Genomic DNA, 27505 nt, shown 5'->3' with positions numbered 1-27505 from the left:
GTTTGAATTCATATCTTCCAATTACTCACTCTATTTTTTCCCCATTAAGACAAGAAAAGGTAATAGTCTAGATAGCAAAATTAAGATTTCTGAAGACAGAACTGTCATAAGGTTCTTAAATCCAAAGTCCCATTGCCTTTAAATTACATGCTGTGAAAAGAAATCTGGGACATTATTTTCTGAGACTCTTCTATCAAATCATCTTTGTGTTCATAATGTCAGAATCAAATAATGGACCAATGGTTCACAATGGATGTTTCAACTTAAGTGTCTACTCAGACAATTTGTCTTTCTCCATCATTTTGACAATATTTTAAAGGACAGTTATACTACCAAAGTGACAGTGGGCTGGTTAGAAAACATGTCACTAAGACATCTCACAGGGATTCCAGAAACATGGCTCAGTTAGATAGCCTTCTCCACCTAAATCAAAGTAATCAAATCATTAAGTTATCCTAGTCAATATAATGCTGTGTTTATTACTTTAATTTGTACCAGAAGCCCTGTCCCCATTTCTGCCCCTGGCATTAGAGCAAGGACAATGCCCAACCCATCAGGAGAACAGCATCTGAAACACATTTTCCTCTGACATTTCCTTCCATATGAAATGAAACATTCAGGCTGATCCTGCTGCCCGTCAATCTGTGGATCCTTCGTCATCTCACCACCTTCAAAGGAGTTTTGCCTGAGTAAGGTCTTTAAGACTTGGCCCCCAAAAGGGGAAACTGTAAAAATTCAACTGTATGAGCACAACTCAATGTGATCCTTAGAATGTGACTGTGTGGGCATCTATGGGTCTAAGAAGTCTATGGGACCAATATCTACATTAGACAGAAAAACACCCTGTACAGTATTTGTGATACTAGATTAAGATTAAAAAGGAAGCAAAAGGAAATGTTTGGTTGCTGATGACTATAGCAAATGAAGCACAAGTACACATTGGACAGGCTACATCAACAAGTCGGAAATAGAATGTGTGTGGCTCCATGGCATAGGACAGTGGTTTTCAAACCTCTTTTCTGGTGACCCAGTATAAGAAAATGCCTGTGACCCAACGGAGTTGGGGATGAGGGGTTCAGGTGTGGGAGGGGCTCAGGGCTGGGGCAGAAGGATGAGGTGCAGGGGTGGGGCTAGGAATGAGGGGTTTGAGGTGCCAGAGGGGGCTGTGGGTTTGGGGGAGCTCAGGGCTGGGGCAGGGAGTTAGGTGCAGGAGAGGGGATCAGGGCTCTGGGCTGGGGTTGGGGTGCTCAGGGCTAAGGCAGGGGCGCGGGCTTACCTTGTCCGGCTCCCAGTCAGAGATGCAGTGGGGATACTAAGGCAGGCTTCCTGCCTGTCCTAGCACTGCAGACCGCACTGCATCCCAGACGCAGGTCTGCTCCTAGGCAGAGGTGCACAAGCAGCTCCGCCGCAGCTCTTGCTTGCAGGCACTGCCTCCTCCCTTTCCCCCCAGCTCCCAATGGCCGGTTCCCAAGCCCCCCCACCATAGCTGGAGAAGCACTGGCCCAAGCCTCCCCAGACCGTCAGCCCGAGCTGAGCCCCCACTGGCTTCTGGGGAGAGGCGGAATGTGGACGGAGCCATGGCCTGGGTTTGGGGAGGTTTAGCCTCCCCCTGGCCTATGATACCCGCCACCCATACTTTCGAGCTACATCGAGCTCTTCCTCTGGGAAAAAGAGTAGCTCATTCACTTTGTCTCAAGGGAAGTTAGACTGAGCTTCCTAAAATTCAATATCCTATTGTTCAATCCTTAGGGCCCAATCCTCCAACTTTCGCTCCCAGCAGGTGGGTTACATGAAACTGAAAACAAAGGGAATCCTCCCCACAGAGTCCTGGAGTGGTAATTGCTGCTACTGTTATTTCCTCACTATGACGGGAGCAGTGGCTGTTGGAGATATGAAAGGAGCCCCTATAAGATTAGGTTCTGTGGTGCTCAGGAGATTTGGACTTCCTTTTTTAACCTCCCCAAACTGAACTCCACCCTGCACAGTGGTGTTCCAGTACAGAGAGTGGCTGTGGAAGAGCGAGGTGGATTTGCCCTTCAACTTAAGCTGCTCTTTTTTAATTTATTAGGTAAGGGTGGCAGCAACTCTCAGGGTAAAGAAACAGAATCACTGCTTTTATTTGTTATAAACAGTCAAACTTGCAAACTACCGCTAATATTAAAGTATTTACATAAGTACAAATATGCTTCAGAAATTAAAGCAGAATAAAATAATGGGTAAAAATAATGCTCAATTATAAATCTGAATAATGCAATAAACCACATTCTGGGGGCAAACATAGCAGATCAGTGTTTCCTTCGGTATTCAGAATCTGCACAGAAATACTCTTCAAGCGAGTTGTGTTCCTTTCGCTCTGTTTTAAATGGTGAATTCTTCAGGGCAGGACCTATCTTTCCATGTGTCTACGCCTCTTTGGGGTAGAGACTGTTTGAAATAGTAGGTGAAGTTAAATTAAGGGCTTGTCTACTCATGAGAGTTAATCCGCTTTAAATTCACACCCTACTTTATTCTGGATCAACTATTCCTGATTAATTTGGAATATGGCACTTTAATTCTGAAATAAGAGCATTTGCACATGGAGTTAACCAGGAACAACTATTCTAGAATAACTCCCCATGTAGACAAGCCCTCCTGAATCTACAAGTCACTGTCAGACCATATTTGGGTATTTAACTTAGGCAAAGATTTCTAAAACAAAAACAGGAGGAGGCCTGTTTTGCTCTTTGATAGCTGCTGCTGAATCTGTTACCGTAGAGAAATGCATCCTGCTATCCAGACATGTCCAGTGCAGGAGTCACTGAAATCACTGAATCACAAGGACATGCTAGGCAGAGCATTAGGCAGCACACACATGTATACATTTCTTATTGTTTGCTCAGCAGGAGCAAAGCAGCTCAATGAACAGCTGGACTTTAGCCCAAGGAAAAAAAGGCAGGTATCTGGACCATATTTTTATTCTGCAAGTTACATTCTACTACATGGCACAGATTTTAGTTTCTGGACTGCAAATAATTAATTGTCTGAAAAATAAAATGGACAAAAGTTTCCTAAGTTATTTCCAAATCACTTAAAATGTATGCCTCAAGAACTATCTTAAAATAATATTTAGAGATACAATACCCCAAAGCAAGACAATCCAGATGAAAGTTATCAAACTCCTAACATACAGATGAAACAGGATGTTATGCGCAGCCCCAATCCTGCATGTGATATACAGGGCTATTCAATACACAGCCTTTGTAGCTGCCGGCTTGCACTCCACCGCCAGCAGACAAGAAGGTCGTGTGATATGGAAATGGCTACTACACATGCTGCACGGTGTGGCACAGGGGCTGCTTATCCCCAGTACCGGCTACTGCACGAGCAATAGTGAACTGGGCATAAAGGAAGAGAGTCCACAGCAAAAAGGAACTGATCTGCAGGTCAGATTTCAAAACTGGCTGTTAACATAACCTCACATTTTGCCAACAGCTTCACTGGGGTCCTACAGGTTGTCAAGAAAGCAGAACGTAACGCCTTCAGTTAATTGATAGTTTACTTTTTAGAGGGATTTGTACTTGTTCTCTTTACATTTGTCAGACTGTATTTCTAGCACCGGCTAAAGTTTAACTAAATGTAAAAGCCAAAAACAACACGCACAACCTAACAAAAAGTCCTCTGTATACACTCAGCCCCAGCTCATATGCTAGCTATTGGCATGACAAGCAACGCACATAAGGGGAGTGTCCATCACCTCCTGCCTACTGGGCCTTCTCACAGCCCTGATATCGGGCTATTTTTATGTACAGGATGGTGTGTGAGCTCGGTGCTTATTACCAGGTTTTCTCTGGACACAGTAGTTATCCCACAGATTTTCTGAAGTGCAGGAATGGGCCCCAACAATGTTATCCATATAGTACCTAGGAACTGAGATTTAATTCCAGAGTGAAATATTTTGATTTTTCTCTGGGTTTATATCACAACCATAGTATTATCAGAACACACTTTAATAAACCATTTTTAATTGCTTGGAGGTAATTTTTGAAAGCTCTTATGCTGCTCTGCTTCTTCATGTGACTTCACCTGAACTGTCTGTGCCTTGGTAAAAAACAGAAGTTGCGTTATAGCTCATGCCTTTGAGTGATTTAATACTCTTATCTGTCCTCTGAAAGAAAAAAAACCTTGAAATTATACAACTGAACAGTACCTGACCATTTCACCCCAGGAAACAGTAAAGCTGATTGTCTGGTTTCCTTGTTACTGACTGGGGCTGATTCCATGGGCCAGTTTTCTTTAAAGTTAATTTTAGTGCTCATCAAAGGTGCTGGTTTGACAGTCCTGGCGAATGAATATCACCTCTAGCCACGAATAGTACAAAACAGCAAGCAATGACAGCGCAAGCTTCTCCACATCATTCCACCTCTAGTGTGAGGGGGCAATTCAGTCTCTATTTCCAGTCAACGTTTGGCCTCTCTGATGAGACTGTCACACAGGGCTGCTGCTGCTGTTTAACTACTGTGATGGCGGGATCTTTTTATAATATAGAAACCTATCTACTAGGAACTGGACTGAGACTACTGAATCATTAACATGCAGTAGGCATACATAGTGATTACATGTGCCAGATTTGACCCAGATGTGGAAGGCTCCTATTACATTACCAATCCCCTGGCCTTTCAGCCCCAACTACAGAAAGCCTCTCTCAGGGTATGTCTTCACTACCAGCCGTATCGGCAGGTAGCAATCATTTTCTCAGGGATCAATATATCGCGTCTAGATGAGACGCGATATATCGATCCCCAAACGAGCTCCTGTCGACTCCGGAACTCCACCAATGCGAACAACGGTAGCTGAGTCGACAGGGGGAGCCGCAGACGTCGATCTCGCGCCGTGAGGACGGTAGGTAACTCGATCGAAGATACTTCGACTTCAGCTACGCAATTCACGTAGCTGAAGCTGCATATCTTAGATCGATTTCCCCCTCTAGTATAGACCAGCCCTCAGGATCTTATGTGAGTAATGTATACAGACACGCAGAAGGGTAGCAAAGAATCCTGTAGCACCTTATAGACTAACAGACGTTTTGGAGCATGAGCTTTCGTGGGTGAATCCCCACTTCCTCAGATGCATGCAGAAGGGTAGTAACTTCAGTCTCCTATTTTGCTATGGCTCCTAAACTGGTATGTGAGACTTTACTGTATTAGTTCTAAATTAATCTGAACACATCCTCCAAAGAGGTAAAGCGTAATTTCCTAAGTGCTAATTTGATTTCTCAGAGTCCTCCTATATCAGCCAAGCAAGTGGGCTTACCTATCTCCATTTACCAGCAGGTGGAGATTGGACCAAAAATAAAATAAAAAAGATTGATAGTATCAATCAATTACACAGAGGCTTGTTGACTACATCAGTTCAGCTGAACACTCTCTATCAAGTGTTCTATCCAGATGTGCTGCTTCACAGCCAAGAAGTGCTGGACTATGTGCTGATTGGGACCCCCTTGGAAATTATACTAAAGTTAGCTAGGAGACGATTCCCTTTTGTGTTCTGCCTCAGGTATCTCATCTCTTAAATAAAGGTTAAAATCACCTTTTAGAAAAGTCTCTTATGTCTTCTATTGAATAGTCAGGCCTTAGTTCCTCTTCAGACAGGATCCCTCTTCCTTAGGGATAGGGGGAAAAAGGGCTTGGACAGAAGGAGCCTGTTAGACTGAGGACTTGTCTACACTGGCACATTAAAGTGCCACCGAACGTGGCTGTGTAGTCGTGGCACCAGCGTTGGGAAAGAGCTCTCCCAGAGCTCTAAAAAAATCCACCTCCACAAGGGGCGTAGCTTCCAGCGCTGGTGCACTGTCTACACTGGTGCTTTACAGCGCCGAAACTTGCTGCACTCAAGGGGGTGTTTTTCAAACCGCTGAGCAAGACAGTTGCAGCATTGTAAAGTGACAGTGTAGACAAGCCGTCAGTGTCTTCATATGATGGGCTGCACTCCAACAAGACTTAAACAATCCTGGGCTTTTCTGACATTTCAAGGGCTGTGCAGCACAACAACAAAATAAAATGGCTGCCACAGAGAAAGCTTAGGGCTGTCACTATTTGGAGGGTACAAGTATTTTCCACCCCTTACCATGGAACCAATTTTATTAGGCTACCACTAGGATCCCAGAGACATAGGGTTGCCAGTTTTGGTTGAATGTATTCCTGGAGGTATCACCACATGACATAATCTTTAATTTCTGGAGACTCCAGAGCAACCCTGGAGGACTAGCAATCCTACCTTCTAATCTCTGTTGTGTGGAACTGGTACTCAACACTGCACCTACCTACAGAAATTCAGCTTCATCTTATAGCTTACTATCACTGGAAAGAGATCCCCCCCACCCCTGCCAGCACACCCATAGCATCATTTCTGCTCAAGAAAGAGATATAAACGGCAATACAGGATTCACAGGAAGATCACTGTATCTCCCAGCCACTGCAGAACCAGGAAGGAGAAACCACTAAAGCCAAAATGAAGACAATACAAAGATAAACAACTTAAAATTAATTTAAAAATGTAGTCTAATTCTCTGAGTCTTAACCTGTAACAGCTGCTCAAAGCAGCAGCCAGCAGAGAGGCCTATCTATATCATCAGGGCAGGGAACAGTTGAGCAGAAGGAGCCAGTAAGACTTTGTTCTAGGGGGAGAGAGCTTTCTCCTCTCCCCCCCCCCTTTTTTTTTTGCTGCTAGTTCCACCTGGAGGGATTCTTGTGCCATCATGACAGGCCTTTGGGAAAAGTCTTCATTTCCTCCAAAATCATTTGTCTCCAATCACATAATTTTGTTTAGAAGTGTCAACCTCCAATTCCTCAAATGTCCATTTTACAAATGGAAATTAAAACATGGCCCCAGTTGTCAAAACATGCATTTACCATAAAAATACCTATTAGTGACTGTAAGGTTCTCTCTCTATTAATTATATTGCCTTATGAGCAATTTGGATATCAGGCTAAAGAACTGTAAAGTGTAGCTGAATATATCCTGATATATGAAATATGAAGTATCTTCTAATTCAATGAATGACAACCTTGGAGCAAAGCGATATGCTTACTATAATGCACCCATGATACTATCTTTCTCTTAATAAAAATAAACCACCACAAGCTAATTTCTACACTGAATGAAATCTTACATCTATTGGTAGCACATGAATTCACCAACAATTCTGAACGTATGGATAGCTGGACTTTGAAGAGTTAGAGATAATGAATCTATGTGCTGCCTATGTCAGACATAATTTCTAGATAAAGCACTCTCTCTCTCTCTCTCTCTCTCTCTCTCACACACACACACACACACACATACACACACAGAGAACAGATACAACCTTCTTCCTTCAGCTCCAAAAACAGGTCTCTGCCATCTGAGCTAGAGGAGATCACCCTCTAGCCAGCAATAGTAAATGCTTCATCCTCTTCCATTGGGCCAAGCACTAGATGGTGACACGATCTCAAACACATATAAAAACAGAACACTGCAAGAGTCATTAAAAAATCTAATTTTCCCTAGATTTGCCATAATGTTTTGGATTTGACCTATGGCTTTAGATTGAAAGCTCTCTAGCACACGGACTGTGTCTTCCCCTACAATCTGTACAGATCCAGACACAGAGATAACGCTCAACAAAAATAGACAGTCAGGCAGGCATGGGTTAATAATCATCTCCACAGAATATATTTGAAATCTAAGCAATTAACCCACATTTCTGTAGATTTGCTACAAGGATTCTCTCAAGTTGTTTCTACAAGTGCTGGATTCTGCCCATAACAAGTGGCTTTCAGAGAATTTCCTTATTAATTTGTTTTAAATGCTGCCACAACCACCCACTTTTGTTGTCTCCTCAAGGCAGAATTTGAGTCCCTGATTCCCTCCTGTTCTTTTTTTCTTTCACGTAATATTTCCCAAAGATTAATTAGATTAGGCTAAATGATGTCTTTTTTATAAAAGCAACATATTCACTGGGTAACAAAAATATGTGATTGATGTATGTTGGTATTTACAAAACAGCCACAAACAGAACAGAAATAATACATGTAACAAACACAGCAATCAACATCAAAGAAACAAAATAAACAAACTGCACCTTAACAATATCACAACACACATGGTCTTCAATTATCCACCCCTTACAAAAAGGAAAAGGTGTCTTTTGTGACCTAGGATATCCAAGTAGCCCTCAGACCTTAAACTTAATATTCTGCAAAGTGTTTTTGCAACACTGGAGATTACAGGAATTATGGGAAACAAAAATGTTTAAGTATCAGAGGGTAGCCATGTTAGTCTGGATCTGTAAAAGCAGCAAAGAATCTTGTGGCACCTTATAGACTAACAGACGTTTTGGAGCATGAGCTTCCGTGGGTGAATACCCACTTCCTCAGATGCATGTCTAATTAAAATGTTTAATTCTCCTTTACAGCTCACACCATGAGTTGAAGGCCAAACCCAAAAGTTCTCTGACTGAAGTCAACCTTCAACTGAAGTCAGTCTCAGTCACCACCCTGTCCCCATTCTAGAACTCTCCTAACTCAAGAGAATATGGCTTGGGACGAGACTGGTAATGTATATGATTTAAATTCACTCAAAGTGAATACAACTATTCCTTGGACAGGTAGCTCAACATATTTTAAATAAGCACATAATGATTTCTTTCCTCCTGCCATCACTTCCATTCAGACTAAATAGTACTGTCCATTGTTATATGTTACGTTACCCAAGGAATCCTTTATTGGAATTACAGTAATAGGCATGCTCAGCTAATCAAGTGATATTACTAGCCCAGTATCCCGTAGTGTATAGTATTATGATTACATGATCCCCAGAAAATACTTATAACTGAAATACAGAACATACCATGAATGGCCAGGAAAGTAGAGGGGAACAGTTTCTTTCCACAAACTTGAATGTTAGTAGGATACCCTTTAAATCGGTTCTGAGTACCCTCTGGAAATCGTACAATTATACAAGAAAACAGTTTGAGAAATGTATATGTAAAGCTAGGGGTTTTCCAATAATATTAGAACTATAAAGTTTAAACATTATACTATTGTTTAATTTCATTGTCTGAAATACAGTAACTTATGTATAAAAAGTCCAACAAGCATCAACAAAGCACCTTTGCAAAATTTTTCAAGCTTGGGTGCATAACAGTATGCAGTCTAAATCCACAGCCTGATTTTCTGAAGTGCTGAGCACCTACAACATTCACTAAAGTATAAAGCTTATTCTGCTGATGGAAAGGTATGATTGTTACTATCACTTATTGCCTTACGAAATCTGTAACAAACCTGTTACACATCTTGGCTTTTGAGCAGTTTACAGCAACAGCAAAGATAAAACTCAGCGCCTCATACCCTAAAAATAAGAGATATTACTGCTTGAGTTAAAAGGAACAATCTCTTTTAGCTTTTTAGCAGTATAGCACTTAAGGTGCACTGGTGGGCAGCTTTCAATCAATCCATTAAGAGTGCAATGATACACAGGCAGTAGACAGTACAATTACAAGCAACTTCAAACATGGTTCACCTGCTGAATACCATTTTTGGTTTCGCAAAAACAGAATACTCATAAATTTCCCTCTTCCACCTCCAATTGGAAATCCAAATCTTGTCTAGATTGTATGCATCAGCTCTGGATGTACAGACATAGAAAAGAAAAATTGGAATGTTCGTTCTAACAATGACAATGGGTAATGCATCAAAGGGGGGGGATCCAATAATTTAACAAATTTTAGAAACGTATACGCGGGTTTTGGCATAAAGCACTTGAAAAATACATACATGTGTTTGTTATAATATATCAGAGGTGATGTCAAGATTTAATCTACTGCTATCAAACTGATAAGTGCATGAAAGCAGCATTTGCAACATATAGTAAATCACACACCATACCAAAATCTACATCATGTAAACTCATGCTCTTAACTGTTACCATAACTATGTGAACATATACTATTTACAGACATGGCAAAGTTATTTCTATATGGGGGAAAATACAAAGTTGGCATTCAAATTGTGCATGTGTATGCAGTGTAAGGGAGTGTGGTGTGTATTGTGCACATTTGTATGCTGAAAATCCAAGGGAGTTTGTTTCAGAGGTAAGGCATCTGTGAGTGAATTTGGGTAGTGTGACATTTCTGTTCTAAGGCATGAAAATTAAGTTTGCCTTAAATGGTGATTTCCTTAATTTTTTCGTGGTTATGTTGGTGAGCCTTGCACTCAAGCGACTTTGATTCTAAAGTTTTTTTTGGTGGAGAAGAAGGATGTGTGTGTATGTATAAAATTACATTCATAAAACAACCTTGGAAGGATGATCAGGTTACAAAGTCAAGCAATCAAAAGTTGGGAAATACCAGCATTAAGGTTACCCACTGCACCTTAATTCACACACACCCCGTGTATATGCACCATTATATAGTCTTTTATTACTTCATCATATACAATTCCAGGCTCTGCAGAGGAGTGCACTCTAGTAGTTATGGACTGTTCTGTCTCTGTGCCCCCTGCCTGTCTCTACCCAGCTCTGCTCCTATCTCCCAGACCCAGTCCTGTCCCCCTCTGCTCCTACTAGTCACCCCAAACCTGGCTCCTGTCCACCCTCACTCTGCTACTATCCATCACCTCCAATTCAAACTCCTGTCACCCCTCCTTCACCTTCCATCTCCCTCTGCTTCCCACCAGCTCCTGTCCCACCTTTTCCCTCCGCTCCTATCCACTCTCCATCTCCTGCTACTCATCCACCCAATTCCTCACCTGTCTGCATACCAGCATGGCTGCTTCCTCAGTCTCCTTCATGCTGCTTGGCACCAGCTGGGAGACAAATGAGAGTACAGGTGAGACGTTCCCCTACTCTTAGTTCTGGTGCCCAGAGTCACTGCAGCCTCTGGGAACTGTGAGGAACAATTGCAAGGAAAGTCCTGCTCAGGCTCTGCACCCCAGGGCTGAAGCACACTCATTCACTCTGTGGGAATAGTGCATGTGTAGTGCAACCAGCACTTACCAGCTGAGAGGGAATAGAGCATGCTCAATACAGAGAGACTCCTTGGAGAACTTGGCTGCCAACTCTAAGAAGTCACTATTGAGCATGTGCAAACTGAATTTTTTCAGAAGCTCATAACTTGGCCAAATTTTGATGAATGTTCACAAGCATGACAAAAGAGAAATCCCACATGCCACCTTTCAAGCCCTTGCTCCAAAGTATGGTTATGCCAGACATGGTTGTAAGAATTTTTTAATATAGGCAAAAACATGTATTTTCCCCAAATTTCATTCTCATAAAACAGCTGAATCATGTTAGTTGAAAGTTTCCCAAAAGATTCAGCCTGGCAGGGAAAAATTAAGCCCAAACCATTAACATTTGGCAAAGTGATAAGCAGCTGAAAACAGGATCTTAAAAAACATTAGGCAACATTAACTACAGGCAGTGCTACCAACTCCACCTATAATTACACACACACCACCTATGGTGATGGTATCCAGATGATCAATGACAGAACCCTGTGATAAACTGCATTAACGATCTCACCTGCACTTGGCCCACTAATCTATTTACACTGGGACTACTATTCACTCTATACCTTTAAGCACCTTCTTGCAGTCCCTTCTTTTAAAAAATAAATCTATAAAACACCAGCAATAAAAGTGTTTTCTGCTTTCCCACCAAACGTGGAATTTCTCCAAAAACTCGCTATGGGTCTGAGGTGTAAGATGAATAATATTCAGACCTTGCCCAGTAACAGATTTAAGGTCTGATATCTTGCTATCCATCATTATGAGAAATGGGAGTTTTGTACAACTAGACCAGTGAGAATATGCAACAGGATTATGTATAGAAAAGATGTTTTAGATAATTTTAGAGGTTTCTGAAGTGTATTATTTATCATATTTCTCCCTCAGAGCCCTGTATAGTTTGACTCATAACTAAGACAGCCTGACTCTACAGTTAGAGGACATATGAAAACCAGTCCCAATTTTATATATATATATATATATATATATATATATATATACACACACATACACACTTATATGACATGGCTGGCATAACTCAGTCATGGTTTTGGCTCTTGTGAGTAATGTGGCCAGCCCAAATTCATACCAATAAAACCTATATGCCACACCATGACTGGTGTCAGAAACAATGGTATTACTAATACTAGAGTTTCTTTGCTGAGCTTGTAAGTGTTTCTAAAAATCAGAAAATGTAACATAATCCTCTGACCTGACCAACACTAATTTGTTTGGTTTAACTAATGCCAAGGATTATTGATCAGCATTCAAATGACCATTTTGCATGAAATCCATTGAGGGAATCATAATTTACATCTTCTGTATCAGCTGTCCCACGAGGAATCAAAGTTAACACAAGATGCCCTCTAAGAATACTTTTAAATAATTCTTATGCTGACTATCCAGAAAACATCTCTCACATAAAACTGGACTGGGCTGTCCTTCAACAGTATTTGAATTACACTAGAGACAGGAAGCTATTCAAGGAGGAGCTCCAGCAGTTTAACTGATGGGAGAGAAGACAAAATTAAAAGGCCCAAGCCACAGCACTGTCCTGTGGTCTATTCAACAACTACAAGGCACTGCATCCAACGGATGGTGACAGAAAACCTTTTCTTAATTATTGTAGCTATTTTGAATTCCATGTAAAATAATAAATCAGTATGACTGCATTTGAGTAGCTAAGAGAATACTTTTGACTCCATTTAGTAACAAAAAGCTGAGTCATTTTTTTTTTCTCTCTCTCTTTTTTTATACATCACAGAGTACTGCACACTAAGTTTATCAGACTCACAGAAAGACAGAGAGAGAACAGAAAAATATGAATGCAACTTCTTTTTTCATAGGAGGAGCAGGGTTGGCCAACATGACAATGATCTACAATTTGACCAATGAGTTGTTCTTTTCAGCCATCCTCAGACCTCAGATCATTATTTAGGTCCTTCCTCCCTCTCACAGATACCTACATCAGTACCACCAGGAGGTCCGACTGCTCAGATTGACAGTGACAAAATCTGCCTCACTCTGCCCAGCTGTCTATATAAAACTGTCCAAATATTGAACTACCAAGTTAAATTCCCCCAGAAAGGTCCATCTCACCTAATCACCAAGGGAGGTCCCCAAAGACTTATCTTTATTTCCAGGTTTTTGCTAGGGTCAGTAATAGGGGGGCTGAAAAGCAGGGTGACAGAGATGCTGAGACAGATAGCATTTTAGGGAGGTTGAAAGAGGTTGTCTTATTGAGCCATTCTGATGGAGTGCTGTTTGGGTGCCTATATATTGGAATACTGTTCTTATCTATTCAGTAATATGTCTAGATGCACAGATATTACAGCCAAATAGGATTGGTAGGCAAATACATACTCATCAATGAATTGAAAAGACATGAACATTACAGTAAAAAGGAGGGAAAAACAAGCTAACCACAACTGGGGGAATATCAGGGTTGGAAGGGACCTCAGGAAGTCATCTAATCCAACCCGCTGCTCAAAGCAGGATCACTCCCCAGACCTATTTTTGCCCCAGATCCCTAAATGGCCCCCTCAAGGACTGAACTCACAACCCTGGGTTCAGCAGGCCAATGCTCCAACCACTGAGCTCTCCCACCATTCCTAGTTCTTCAAACTGTGTAGTATTTTGATTAACAACAGGACAGACTATTCCTCAGATTCAAAGGCCCAAGGCAACTTAAAAAGCAGCATACACTGATGTCTTAAGTTCCACCTTTGTCTGTAGCTAGGGAATCACATGGATTTTTAACACAATAATGGCTGAGGCTGGGGAAACCTTTTAACGCCACTAGTCAAATCAATTTTGTTTTTGCTACTCTGCTTTCACAAGCACTCTCATTATCCATTATCACTCCTCACTGCAGGCATTTACCACAACAGAAATATTATTAAAGGGGGAAAAAAAGAACAGCAAAGATCAGATAATGAAGAAAACATCTCAGGGGCAGCAGGACGCAGATCCTATTGTACCTATGGCCAGCTACATACAATGAATTTGTGCATCCTAGCATGTGTTAAGAATTCCTCACATTATGATTTGCTCAGTATTTGTGCTGTAATCCTTTCCACAGACAATGCACTTGCCCTCTTGCCTCTGGTACTTCTTGTTCCCCCTTTTCTCACACCACTTTTCTTTCCTGAAACAGCCCCACACATGATCACCTCTCCCTCCCTAAAAGCAGAAAAGGGTCCTGTGGCACCTTATAGACTAACGGACATATTGGAGCATGAGCTTTCGTGGGTGAGTACTCACTTTGTCAGATCCCTCTCTATTCATCTCACAGATATACTGGAAAAAGTTGGGAACAAATCAAACAGGAGAGAGAAGCATAATAACTATTTCAAAGAATCCCCCTTACCGTTTCTCTTTTCAAAACGGTGTGAAAACTGCGTAAGGAAAAAGTAAGCATTACACCAAAGTCAATACCTTTATTCCTCAAAATACAGCACTTTAGTTAAGCAAACTTGAACTTTTAGTAAGAGTTGCCAACTACCTCCCCCAAGGTGATGACTGATGAAACACTGTAACTTGAATCCTCTCAGATGGGTCTGTGAAGCTGCGACAATCTGAATGATAAATAAATATTCAGCCTACCAAACCGGTAACACAAACAATTCCTGCCATCAAAGAAGGAACAAACATTACATTCTAACAGTAGCATGCCTATCTACACACCTGGTGGAACCAAATCAAACATATTTCCCAATGCACAGACTCCAAGCTGAGCCCACCAATTTACCTTAATAGAAGGAGCTAGGGATTATTTTGAACCATTACTTTAAATCCAATCATGGATTACACGCCAGAAATGCTTCAGCCAATTTGGAGCTCAAACAATGTGGCCATCACTCAGTTACAGAAGTCTGCACTCAGAAGTGTAAACCTGCGGTAGTCTTCAAAGTGACCATTACCTGGGTCAATGCAAAGTAAAAATATATGTTATAGCTACAGATGCAGATTGCCAAAACAAACTTTTCAAATGGGATTATTTAAATTTGTGACAGTTTCCCCAACAGCCTTAATAGTGTACTGGAGCGGAACACAGTGAAATCAGAACCCAGAATCACTCAGAACCACCAACTTTATTGGTAAATATAAGCTGCTTTGGAAATTCACTGTTAAAATTTAAATTTTGTCTTCTGCTGTTCAGCCACAATTATTCCTAGCTAAATTATTTTTTAAAAAGTCATCATCTTAAACAAAGACTAGAGCAGGGGTAGGCAACCTATGGCACGAGTGCCGAAGGCGGCACACGAGGTGATTTTCAGTGGCACTCACGCTGCCTGGGTCCTGGCCACTGATCGGGGGGGGGGGGGGGCTCTGCATTTTAATTTAATTTTAAATGAAGCTTCTAAAACATTTTAAAAACCTTATTTACTTTATATACAACAATAGTTTAGTTATATATTATAGACTTATACAAAGAAACCTTCTACAAATGTTAAAATGTACTGCTGGCACGCGAAACCTTAAATTAGAGTGAATAAATGAAGACTCGGCACGCGACTTCTGAAAGGTTGCTGACCCCTGCACTAGAGAATATTTGAGAACAACACTGCATGAAAAGTAGTATAGAAATGTTACAATTCCTCTCCTGAGTTAGGTGCTGGTCTGCACACAAAGATGTAAGGAAATATGTTAAGTGATTAAAGACACACAACACCTGCAATGCCTTTTCTAGCCAGTCATCTGCCATAAACACCTTCTTCTTTCCTGTAGATTAGACACCGGAAGAAAGAGCTAAAATACCACAATGGATTAGAAATGTGACCCAAAGGAAAAGAGAAAAGATGTTAGGGACACACAAAATGGACCGATATATGTTGGCTTTTTGGTGTTAAATGATAAATCCCAGGGTTCATATAATGTAAGGGCCCAATCTTGTAGTTCTTACTCAGAGAAAACTCTGAAGTCAGTTGCTTAAGGGATGTATGATCAGGCATGAAATAGTCCCAAACTGTGAAAAAAAAAAGAAAAAGAACAAAAAGATGACAAGCTACAGAATCTTAATTGTAGGGTTTAAGGGATTTTTTTGTTTGTTTTAAATCTAAAGTCTTAAGGAAAATTAAGCTATAATCATTTTATAAACCCTGAAATATTCCAGCCTGGCAGCTGCTTGGAACACTAGAAGAGGAGCCTGAAGTCTGGAAGTAGGAGGAATGAGTCTCCCGTACCCTAACAGCAACTCCTTCAGCCAATTTTAAAGCAACATTGACAGACTCTGACAGTAATTTAGTTCAGTCCTCCACTGCCAAAAAGGTGGAGGCTGTGATACAGGGCAATGAAAGCAGATGGGGTGCGATCCAGAAAGATATGCAGGTTTAGGCATAAGTCCTGTTTTTAGGCAACGCTGTGATCCAGAGAACTGCTGGCCAGCTGCCACCTAAATTCACTCAGCACCTAAGTTTTTGTCTCTGGGCATATGCACTACAGCCTCGTGCTAGGCATCTGGGTGCCTATCTCCCGCCTAAGCATGTGCACTGCTACCTCACAATAGGCATCCGGAGGCCTATCTCTCACCTAAACCCCAACCTGGGGAAGATAGGCATTCAGACCCCTATGCTGCTAGTCATATAAGTGTGCTCAGAGGCAAGTTCAGGGACAAGGAGACATTCCCTTATAACCTTTAGCCTAATGGCCAGGGTACTTACCCAGGATGTGGGAGATACAGGGTTGCCAACTCTGACTGAAACTATTCTGGGAGATTTCCCCCTCCTCAACATGACGCAATGTTGTTTTCTTAAACTATCCTATAAAATTTCCCGGATTGCTTTCAGTAGTCACCAGCAGATCAATGCCGATTCCGGGAGATTCCAAGCCAATCCTAGAGGGTTGGCAACCCTTGGGAGAGTCTCAGGTAAAGCCCTCTCTTCCTGAGAGGGTGAAAGGATTTGAACAGGCATCAACCACCTCCCAGATGAATGCCCTAACTACTAAAATATTGAATATGCTAATGTGAATCTTCCCCCATCTCTCCTATTAGTTGTTTCACTTTAATTGAATAATGAAATATTAATTGGGACAATGAACAAGTTAGAATTACTCTCTAGCCTAGTGGTTTGGGCACTTGCCTCAGAGAGGACAAATCCCTTGTCTCCTTCTGGAATGGGGGAACTTGAACCAGGGGGTCTCCCACATCCTGAGTGAAAAACCCTATCCATTAAGCTACAGGTTATAAGGGAGGTCCCCAGTCCACCTCCCCATTTAATTTCAGACCATATACGCAACTTAGGCAGCTGGGCGCCGATCTTCCCCCAGTTCATGCATCACTAGCACAGACAGGCACCTCCCTGCAGCTACGGCAGCGCTTTGAAGTGTGAGTGTGGTCACAGTGCCAGCGCTGGGAGAGAGCTCTCCCAGTGCTGCACGTAAACCACATCCTCTATGGGCACTGATTACACTGAGGCTTTACAGCGCTGTACCTTGCAGCGCTCAGGAGGGTGTTTTTTCACACCCCTGAGCGCGAAAGTTGCAGCACTGTAAAGTGCCAGTGTAGCCAAGCCCTCAGGTGCCTATCTCCATGAGAGGGCAAGGCTTAACATCTTCCATTGGCTAGTTTAGGCAGCTTCCCGCCTGCTTTGCTGGGTTTGTGGATCCCGTTCCCAGGCACCTATCCTCTCCATTCATTGTACAGAAGTCTAGGCACCTAACTCAGAGCTGTTCCTATGGTAAGTTAGGTACTGCAATGCTGAGCATCGCAACATGGGGATGGGGAATATCTTCCTACCCTTAAGGAAAACATTGAAAAATTACATTTTTTGGGAAAAGTATGACATTCTGCATGTTCCATATGTTCAAAAAAACAAGTTGTTATTTTTAAAGTCATAAGCTAAAACTTCCCTTTTACTCTGTGCATTCTGGGGTTGTATGGAAAATACTAAAGGCAGACGACAAAGGCCAGGTCTGCTACCACCATTTTAGCAGCATCAGTGTAAATGCTAAGGGGGACCAAATTGTAGATGGAAGGTTCTCATAGTTGGACCCATTTTTATCACGTCTATTAAACCTGCTGAGACACTCCTATGCCCATGTCAATATACATTTTATGTGATGCAGTAAAGTGACTATAAAAGAGGGAAATCTTAAAGGGAAACTATATTGAGTTTGTTCAGCCCAAGAGTTTAAAAGTTCAGAAGGTAAAAAGCACTTGTCACTATTAATAAAATGTCTGATATTTTTAAGCTTTCAATTACGTTTGGCAGTTCTGAGACTACTGATGTTGGTGGCTGATGTGATGTCATCTCTGACATGAGCAGTCTAAGGACCCTGAGCGAACGATCATAAACCACTTCCCAAAATAGTTTAACATTAGCAAACTCGAATGAAAAACTGGTATATCTAATATTAAAATATTAAACATATTGTGTTATTAGTTCTTTCATTGTTAAGCAGTTATTAAAATAGGTGAGACTCTACAGTCTCTTGCTAGTCTCACAAATAGCATCCATCAAGAAGGATGCAATCAACACTAAGTTTAGAAATACATGGTGAAAAACAGTAAGTATCCTACAGACTTTGTCACTTTCAAAAGAAAATGAGAGCCATAGTAAGTGTTCAATGATACATTTTTAGTTATTTTGATGTTTAGAATATCTCTGAGTGCTTTAACTAAAAAGAATATTTTAATGGAAACATACCCGAACGCTGAAACAAACCCCAGGTATAAAAAACAACACAAGTGCCATCATCATCTTTAAAGAACTGTACATACACAGACACACAACCAAACAGAAAACGAAATGAAAATAATCATTAATCCTTAACCAAAATAATGGCCCAGGGATCCTCACTATTCACTAGAGTGTATGTGACTGGCCCAATGTGACACACAGAGTTAGTGACACAGCCACGAGGATCCATTTTTTCTTTCAGGACTAATTTTTAGAGAAGTGTACTGGCCCTTATAGTATTTGTGGTGGTTCACCGAAAATGGGCTTAGATCATGTCTGCTGGGACAAGATTTCAGCAGCTGATATCTTATGAACTGTCAAAGAAGTAAACTATGACATCTTCAATGACTTTTAAAGACCCTCCTATAATCCCAGTGTCTATGTGAAAGAATGGAAAGGCATGTGCACACTCTGTAAACTGAAACATAGTAAAATGTAGGGTTTTACTTGACTAGGACAAAAGGTGTGTTGTCAGCTGGCACAGTTGTAACTAATGTGTTCTGGGGCCTTGTCTGTACTAAGGTAAAGGTTAAATTTAGATCAGGCTTAGCATAACACAAGGTAGCTAAGTGCAACCTAAATTTGACCAATCTTCCAAGCACAGATAAAAAGTAACACCTTTAGCTCAATTTTAGTATGTTCAATTGTGGCCTCAGCACGAGCTCAGACACTCTTCTTAGTCTAGACAAAGCCTAAAAAACTCTCATGCATAAAATACTTTTAACATGCGCTAGCTGATCAAGTTGAAGCCTAGGTTCATCATGACCAGCTAACACGTTAAAATACAACTTGCCTTGTCTACACTAGGATTTATAAACATGTGAGTTAAAACATGTTAGCTAATACATTTTAAAAATACCTCTTCTATCATAGTGTGGACAGGTCACAAGCGACTAGGAGACTTGAGCCACTGCCCAGCATCACGCCAAACAGCCATCCTGTCCAGCTGTTATGTGAAAACCTGTTGTGCTGACTAGCTGCAACAGAAGATTCTGTCCAGTCCCCCTGCCCCAAATGGCGATGATCACACAGGTGTGTCAAGTGTAAGGGGGTCTGAGATGGAGAAGAAAAACTGGGAGAGGGTGGGATAATCCTGGTTCTGACAGAGGAGCCACTAGAGAAAGAAATTAAAATCCATCCTCTGAGAAACAGCAAAATGAGTTCTACTTCAATAGTACAATCATTCTTCCCCTGTTGCAAATTAAATGAAGGAGCACTGCTAACCCTGAGCCTGATTCTGGTCTCATACCAGTTTTATGAGTGTAATTTCACTTACTTCAGTAGAGTTAGGGCTTGTATACACTTGAAACACTACAGTGGCACAGGTGCAGCTGCACCACTATAGTGCTTCAGTGTAGACACTACCTATGCCGATGAGAGGGGTTCCCCTATTACTGTAGTTAATTCATCTCCCCAAGAAGCAGTGACTAGGCTGATGGAAGAATTCTACCATTGACCAAGCACTGTCTGCACTGGAGGTTAGGTTGGTTTAACTACATAGATTTTGCACAACCCTGATCGACATATCTGGGTTGACCTGGCTTTTTAGTGTAGACCAGACCTTACTTCTGAATTACCCCAGCACAAGTGAGAGCAAATATCGCTCACTATGTCTAGCACTGACTTAATCTTAAAGTTCACATGCATCTGACGAAGTGGGTATTCACCCACGAAAGCTCATACTCCAAAATGTCTGTTAGTCTATAAGGTGCCACAGGATTCTTCGCTGCTTTTAAAGTTCCTAGTTAGTCATCACAGAGTAAGGCCTGAGAAAAGACTGCAGCATTTGACTTTCTGTGGAAAATGTCTGTTCTTCATTTTCATCTGTGTGATGGTAGAGAAATGTACAATTCCTGTAGTGTAAATTGCATATAGCTGGTACCCTGAAGCAAGTTTAATAAATTATATTACAACATGAGGGAGGAAAAAATCAAGATTCAAAGAGGAGGGGTATGTGTACATGTCCACACACAAATGTTTAATGTAACAAATATATGTTTAAAAAACAAACTTGCCTACTAGTATTGAAAGCAATCATTTGCAATGTTTAACAGTTATCCACTCCAACACTGATATCTACAGAAATATCACAAAGATAAACAAGGAAGTCCTGATTTTCAAATACCAATTCAGCAAGGGGAAATGTCCTCTTGGAAAAATTCTCCTCTTTAGTGATGTAATATTTCCAAAATAGGCAGAGACCCCCTTCAACAACTAACCTGCTTCTTATGTTTTTGTGCCTACCATTTTGCTCCTATGCTTTGTCTCAGCTGAAACGGTCAGCCTGCTCATCTCCTGTACCCCAGGTGGAAGAGTGACAAGATTTTTAACTTCTGTTAGCAATGCACTGTCTGAGGGAATGTGAAAAACAGTATTGGAAGATATTGTATTTATAAGTCATGTTTTCACTAGCTCTAAACTAACTCTGGGCTAGCATAATCTGTCTTGGCAGGGAAATAAAAAAATGATCTAATGGGTCATTTGACTTCTGTCACTAACTTCTGTGATCTGAATAATATTTTGTGTTATGTTTAATTCTAACTCTACATCTTTTTTGATTCTTAGATGTCAGTCTTTGGGATAGGAACTTGTCAATATAATACTAATTAATCAATAAAGTTAGATATATACAGCTTATATTAAAAAGGTCTTGAAGGACTTTAAAACTAGGACAACGTAAATCTCAACACACTTAAGCCCCACTGTAAAGTTAAGATTCTAATAAATGAGTATAAGAAAGTCAATGTGATAGTTACGGGAGTGGCATTTCAATGGACAACAAATTATAAACCTATACTGCAAGAACAGCAGTACAATGGGATCAGATATAGAGGTGGTTTAACTTGGTAGAGATTTCAAGATGGTTTGTAACACTGAACAAAGGTCACTAAATAACATGGATGAAGAGCCAGAAGACTCTTGCAGTCACTCCAGTGGGAAATGGGAAGGCAGATTAGCTCACAAAGAACTGGAATAATGTGTTGATGTTTCCTGGAACCAGTTTGAAGATGAGCAGCAGAGTTCTGGATGGGTTGCAATTTTCCTCTGCTTTGTCTTTGAAAAGCTAACTAGTACAGCATTCAAATAATCCAGCTCAGAGGCAAACAACTTTGGCCTTAGTCAGGTTGAATTGGGAAAAAGAAAAAGTACTTTCATCCATTTACAAATTTAAAATTTTGTGGGGGTCCAGATTTTTCATTATCTATTTAATGCCTATATATGCTGTCTGATTTTCACATCTATATACTGTTCTACCCAAATTAAGTACATTTAAAAAACAAAGTTGTCAATAAAATTTATGAGACTTCGTAACCAAAATTCATCTAGTGAAAACTGTATACCTCTGCTCCCTCTCAGTTACCATAACTATTTTCTACTCCTCATGTTTCAGGGTGTAAGATAACTTCTAGCTACAGTATTTGGGGGTAAGAGATTTGCCCTGGAACAGGTTTATTCCTGATCCCTTTTGTGCACCTCCTCAAAAGCATCAGGGACTGGCCGCTATTGCTGACAGGATACTAATCGAGTTTAGACCACTGATCTAATCCAGTATGGTCACTTCTATACTTCTCTGTTCCTTGATACTATTTTAAAATAGCCACTCAGTGAAAGCTGCTTTTCAGTGGACACAAAATCTCCGAATAGTGGAAATTGCATAATTCCTCCCTTGAGTTTAGGAATAAGGTGTTTTGGTGTAAATTGTGGAGCTGGGGATGAGAAGCATCTTAAATGTTTGATGATTCTTATTCCCCTCAGAAGAATAAAATCAGGGTGCATGTCTTTAAAAGTCAACAATCCTTTTAAAACCTTGACATTTGCCGCCAAGCTAGCTGAAGGGCAGATTAGCAGCATGTGTCAGCATCACCTGGTGGGAGGGTTTGATGGGTCCCAGGCTACCTCCCAACAGCCTTAAACCAACACAATCTCTCTTTCTGACTTCCCCCAATGTCTGTGAACTTGAAAAGAAAGAAGGGGAGGGAAACACACTGAAAGATACTAGTTCTCCTCAGACTGTCTCCTTCACTTGATAAGAGAGTGAGATTTTTTTAAGTGACCAAAAAAGAACAAAAAAACAATACTAGCAACAAGACAGAAGTAATGTTCCCTCTTGCATTTGTTTATTTGATCCTAGTTATTCATTTCTCTAATGACTGCATCACTTTCAAAATCTGCAGCCTAATCTGAGGGCTGAACTGAATAATGGCTCTGTGTAAAGACAGTGCTACACGGTAAGATATTAGGTGAGGCGCCAGATCATGTCAGCGTTTCTGCTGTAAACTTCTATTTTAAAAAGATTTTAAAAACTTACTCCCTTACTCTCATTTCGAATTTAACACATTTCAAGAAAAAAAATCTGTTCACCTATTTTCACATGCCAAAAACAAACCCTAAACAACTTTGTGTAGTTTTTGTAAATAAAAATATGACTATATGAAACAAACTTGGCAAGTGATTATTTGATAGTATTAACTATTTTCTGCACAACACACATACACACACATCTCTAAAGAAAGATTTTAAAGTTTGAAAAGTAGCTTTGAAAGGAACAATTTATCAGATAGAAAATCTAACTCTTTAATGAGCACATTACACATACTACAGACCACAGAGTATTTTCAGTCTTTGGGCAAAACCCACCAGTAATATTCTGTGAGTGAAACAAAGCAGAATTTGTCCCTACTCTTTGCCATAACAATTCTTTACAAATGTTTAACTTGATTGAGACTAGGTCTATTTTTAGCAAATATGTTCATTTTTATTTTAAAAAGATAAATTTGAAGGCTACTGCACACAAAAAACATTTAAATTATATGCTTTAACAGACAAAAACAGCTTTACCTTAACAATAGATTTAATGGCTAACTCCATTACTACATTAAACAACTGTTTCTCTTTAAGTTTTTCAACATGAAGCAAGCTGTTATGAGTGTGGGCTGCAACAGAGTTGCTTGGCTTTTGTCATTTTGTGTCATGATTTTCACAATGATCAAAACACCCATTTTTATTTCTGTCCTATATATTCCATACAAAACCAAGTAAGCATAAATGAAAACCCAAGAGTTTGATGCTTTCGTGTGGTTTTGGGAAGGGAGTCGCTACAACCTAGGTGCCTAAGAACTCAGTCAAGAGAAGTCAGACACTAATTTTGATCACGTTTGCACAACCAACCAACTACATTATAGTTTTCTGTGAGTCAGGAACCTCCAGAAAGACTCCCGGCCTCTGAGGTTAAAACCCCTTACAGGGCCTGTCAACCAGCAAAATGGAGAGTATGTTTTGCAAAACACAAACCAAACCCCAGGATCTAGGGAGACTCTTTTACTAGAAACAACATAAACTCCACAGCTGAGCAGAGGGGAAATCGAATTAGCTGAGTGTTTAAGAGCCTGAATGCTGTGGCGAAGAGGAGACCCTGAGGAAGGGGGGGAGGGTTCACAGAGACGCGGTTGTGTATTGCTGGTGGTATCAGGAAAGCTACACCGGGTCCGTGAGGCTTTTCAGCTTCCTGTTTGCAAAGCAAGAGCCTCTCCCTGTGTCTCTCCCTCTGGATCTTCCCGGATGGCCCTTGTACGTGCTCCCCCGGGGGGGGGGGGCGACCCATGCTGCCGTGGGGAGACAGGGGACGCGTGTGTCTGTCTCCCAGGCTCACCCCCCGCACGCGAGCCAGGCCCGCGGGGCTGCCTGGGGAGCGCTTCCCTCGGACACACGGCGCTGGGGGGGCGCTGTTTGGTCAGGCTGGGCGGGCGGGCGGGAGGGTTAATTCCTCCACCTCCTAGTTTTCCGGCTGCTTATCCAGCGGGTCGTGGGGCGGACAAAGCGTCTCGGTCGCTGGGAAGGCGGGAAGGGGCTGCCCGCGGGGTGGCACGGGGGCAGGGCTGGGTACAGTTTAAGATAAACAAATGGTCCCGCTTCACGTGTGGGGCGGCGGCCCCGCCCTGCCCCCGCTTTGTCACTGCCACAGCCGCCCGCCGGGAGGGCAGCGGCGGCTCCTCGCCGCGCCGCCCGCAGGAGCCTCCCAGGGCAGGGGCGCGACGTGCGCGGCTTGTAAACCGCACAGCGTGAGCGCGGCTCCCTCCGCCGGGCTCCCTGCAGCTCCGCAGAGAGGCGACAGCCGGCCAGCGCCATGCGAGGAGCAGCGCCCGCTCCCCAAGGTCTGAGGCGGGCGCGTCTCCCCGCACCGGCCCCGGCCGAGCAGAATCACGCTCAGCTGCTCATTAAAAGTGCCGACTGTCCCCCGCCGGCCGGGGGAGGCGTAGCAAACCCCTGCTCTCCCTCAGCCCGAGCCCCGGCTCCCCGGCACCCCTCACCAGGGCAGGCTGGGAGTGGGAAACTCCACTTCCTGCTTGTAGTTACACTCCTGGCAGCTCAGCGCCCGCCCCCTTCGCTGTTCGCTAAGCCTCTTAAACACAAGGAAACTTTAGCAAGATATTCAGCTGAGTGGCGGCTGCTGCTGAAGGGACCTGGGCTCCTGCACCCTGGTTGGCAGCTGGGGCGAGAAACCTGCCAACTTTTCTTCCTGCTGTCACTCCAGCCCGGGAAAGCCCTCTCGTACCTTCCCCTTCTGCTGGCTTTAACCAGGCAGCCAGCATGTACATACACACACACTTTTCCGCCCCCATTTCAAAGCTGATTGACAAAACTCTTAGGACTGCAAAACCCCAGGGGTTGCTCCATACTCTTTCCCGTCTCTTTTTCAGAGCTAATTCTTCCTACACGGAACAGCTATGTCAATTTCCCCTTTCCGTAGTGGGTCTAATAACCTGGTGGGTTTTGGGGGGTGGAGCAGTGTTATTTTAGAAATATTTTTTCTTCTGACAACGAATCATGGTGTCAGCTATTATGGGAAAGTTCCACACACACACACTTATTTTTACAGTCTCAAGAGTCTCGGCAAGCTCTTACCAGACCGTATATTTCTCCAACTTGCAATCTGCGAAGAACGCGTGTCCTGTACCCCACTGAATATGAGTAAAGTTTACTCTCCCCTCTTTGCTTTAGCCAAGCCCCCCCTTCACCCCCCCCCCCCCAAGTCATAGCTCCCGTTCAGCCAAGTCAATAACTCCAAGCGGACAGCGCCAGCCCCATCCCCGTCCCTTACCATAATCAGAGTGTGGTTCCTCTGCTCGGCCGTGGCAGACTCGGCATCTTGCTGCTGTTTGCTCTGATGCTGCTGTTTGCTACTCCCGCCGCCGCCGGTGCCCGATTTCTTGGCCCTTTGCTCCAGGGTCCTCTGGTAGAGGCTCACCGTGTCTCTGCGTTCCAGCTCCAGCTGCTCCGCCTGGGCTTGCTGGTACCTGCTCTCGCAGTTGATATGGTGCCTCCTGCAGCCCTCGATGCGCTGCCTTAGCCTTTCCACCACGGTGCTGTGCTTGGGAATGCCGCCGCCGCCGCCGCTGCTATTAGTATTATTGTTGCTGGGAGCAGTAGCAGGAGGACCGTGGGGAGAGTTATTAACCCCGATACCGGCACCACCAGCCCCGCTGAGGCCGCTGTTCAGGTTATTGTTGATGCAAATACTGCTGCCATTCGCGGCGGCAGCGGGGGCTGCAAAATCCCCCATCCTCTTCCCCGGGCACACTATTTTGGAAGAACTTTTTATCCTCCCTTTCACACACACACAGGCAGCCTCCTCTGGGGTCCTGAGGTGATACTTTTTAGTGAACCACGGGGGGAAACACCAACAAGTAGAAGGGAAAGAGCGATCCCAGGTGAATGTTTTTTCTCTTCCCCCAGACGATCCTCTACGAAAATCTCCAGTATTTATATAAAAGAGCAAAAGACAAAAGTGCTAAAAGGTTATCATCACCAGATACACAATCGTAAAAAGAATCACAACAAAGTGAGCAGCAGCAATTCGGGTTGCAAACTCCAAGAGAGCTCAGATCAGTTCCTGCCCTCCCTTTTCTTTTTTATAATCCATTATTTCAAAATAAATTCCAGGAGTTTTCCGGAGATTTTGCCAAAGACTTTTCTCCCCATGTATAAATATAGAAACACACGCACCCTTCCACATGCATGCACACACAAACACATACACACATCCAGCAAAGGCATACGCTGGTCACACACACCACACGCACTCACACTGCACAGCATCAAAAGACAAGCAAAGCTGCTTTCTTATTGTATTTTCCTTCCAGAAAAAAAGTTTTGGTGTTTATGCCGCACCGTGTTCTGAGTACTTTGGCTGCTCAGTTGTATTTCAAGAGGAACCTAAATAGCAAATCCTCAGGGTGGGGGAAATAAACACATGAACAATCCGGGCGATCTGAAAAAGTGGATCGCTGAAGTCTTTGCAATCGCCGAGCTGATACAGCCTAATGCTTTGCTTTGCTTGCTCCTGCTCCTACTGCCACCATCACAATGATCAAGTGCTCTCCTCCTCCTCCTCCATGCCAGCGGAGTGATATCAGGACAAGAGCGCTCAGTAAACACAGCAGTAGCTCCTCCAGGCCGTGAGGCAGACCCGGGGACAAGGTGCAAAACCCGGAGCGGACCAAACCCAGCAGGAGCGGACGTGGCAATCCCCCATCTAATTCCCCCCACGTTTAGTACTTATTACCTTGCACTAGACTAGAAACCAGGGCTGCCAGAAACAAGAAAGATATGGGAGGGGAAGGGGATTGCACGGCCCTCAATCAACTTCTGACCTGTGTGAGAATGTGCCTTTGTGCTTGATTCCCTTATTCAGTGCAACCTACTGTCTCAAGCAAGCGCAAGTTGTTATACATTTATGCATTATATTGCAGAACTTGTGCATGACCACGCAGAAATACTGGAGCTTCAGCCGTTGTCTATCATCCC

At 42.6% G+C, this 27505-nt stretch overlaps 1 protein-coding gene across 2 annotated transcripts in view; it reads right to left on the bottom strand.

The window, feature by feature from the left end:
- Window positions 1-26485, bottom strand: part of MAML3 (mastermind like transcriptional coactivator 3) — a 367191-nt gene extending 340706 nt beyond the window's left edge. The window contains exon 1 of one of the 2 annotated variants that reach the window (XM_030563794.1): window positions 25800-26485. In XM_030563794.1, coding sequence (XP_030419654.1) covers window positions 25800-26261 — 462 coding nt within the window. In that variant the 5' untranslated portion in view covers window positions 26262-26485. The remainder of the gene's footprint in view (window positions 1-25799) is intronic. The other variant, XM_030563793.1, reaches the window with a different exon arrangement.
- Window positions 26486-27505: the final 1020 nt, after the last annotated feature.

This window comes from Gopherus evgoodei, chromosome 5 (genome assembly GCF_007399415.2).
Source record: "Gopherus evgoodei ecotype Sinaloan lineage chromosome 5, rGopEvg1_v1.p, whole genome shotgun sequence".
Taxonomy (NCBI): domain Eukaryota; kingdom Metazoa; phylum Chordata; order Testudines; family Testudinidae; genus Gopherus; species Gopherus evgoodei.
The sequence above is the reverse complement of the archived record's forward strand: the minus strand, read 5'-3'. Positions and strand labels throughout refer to the sequence as shown.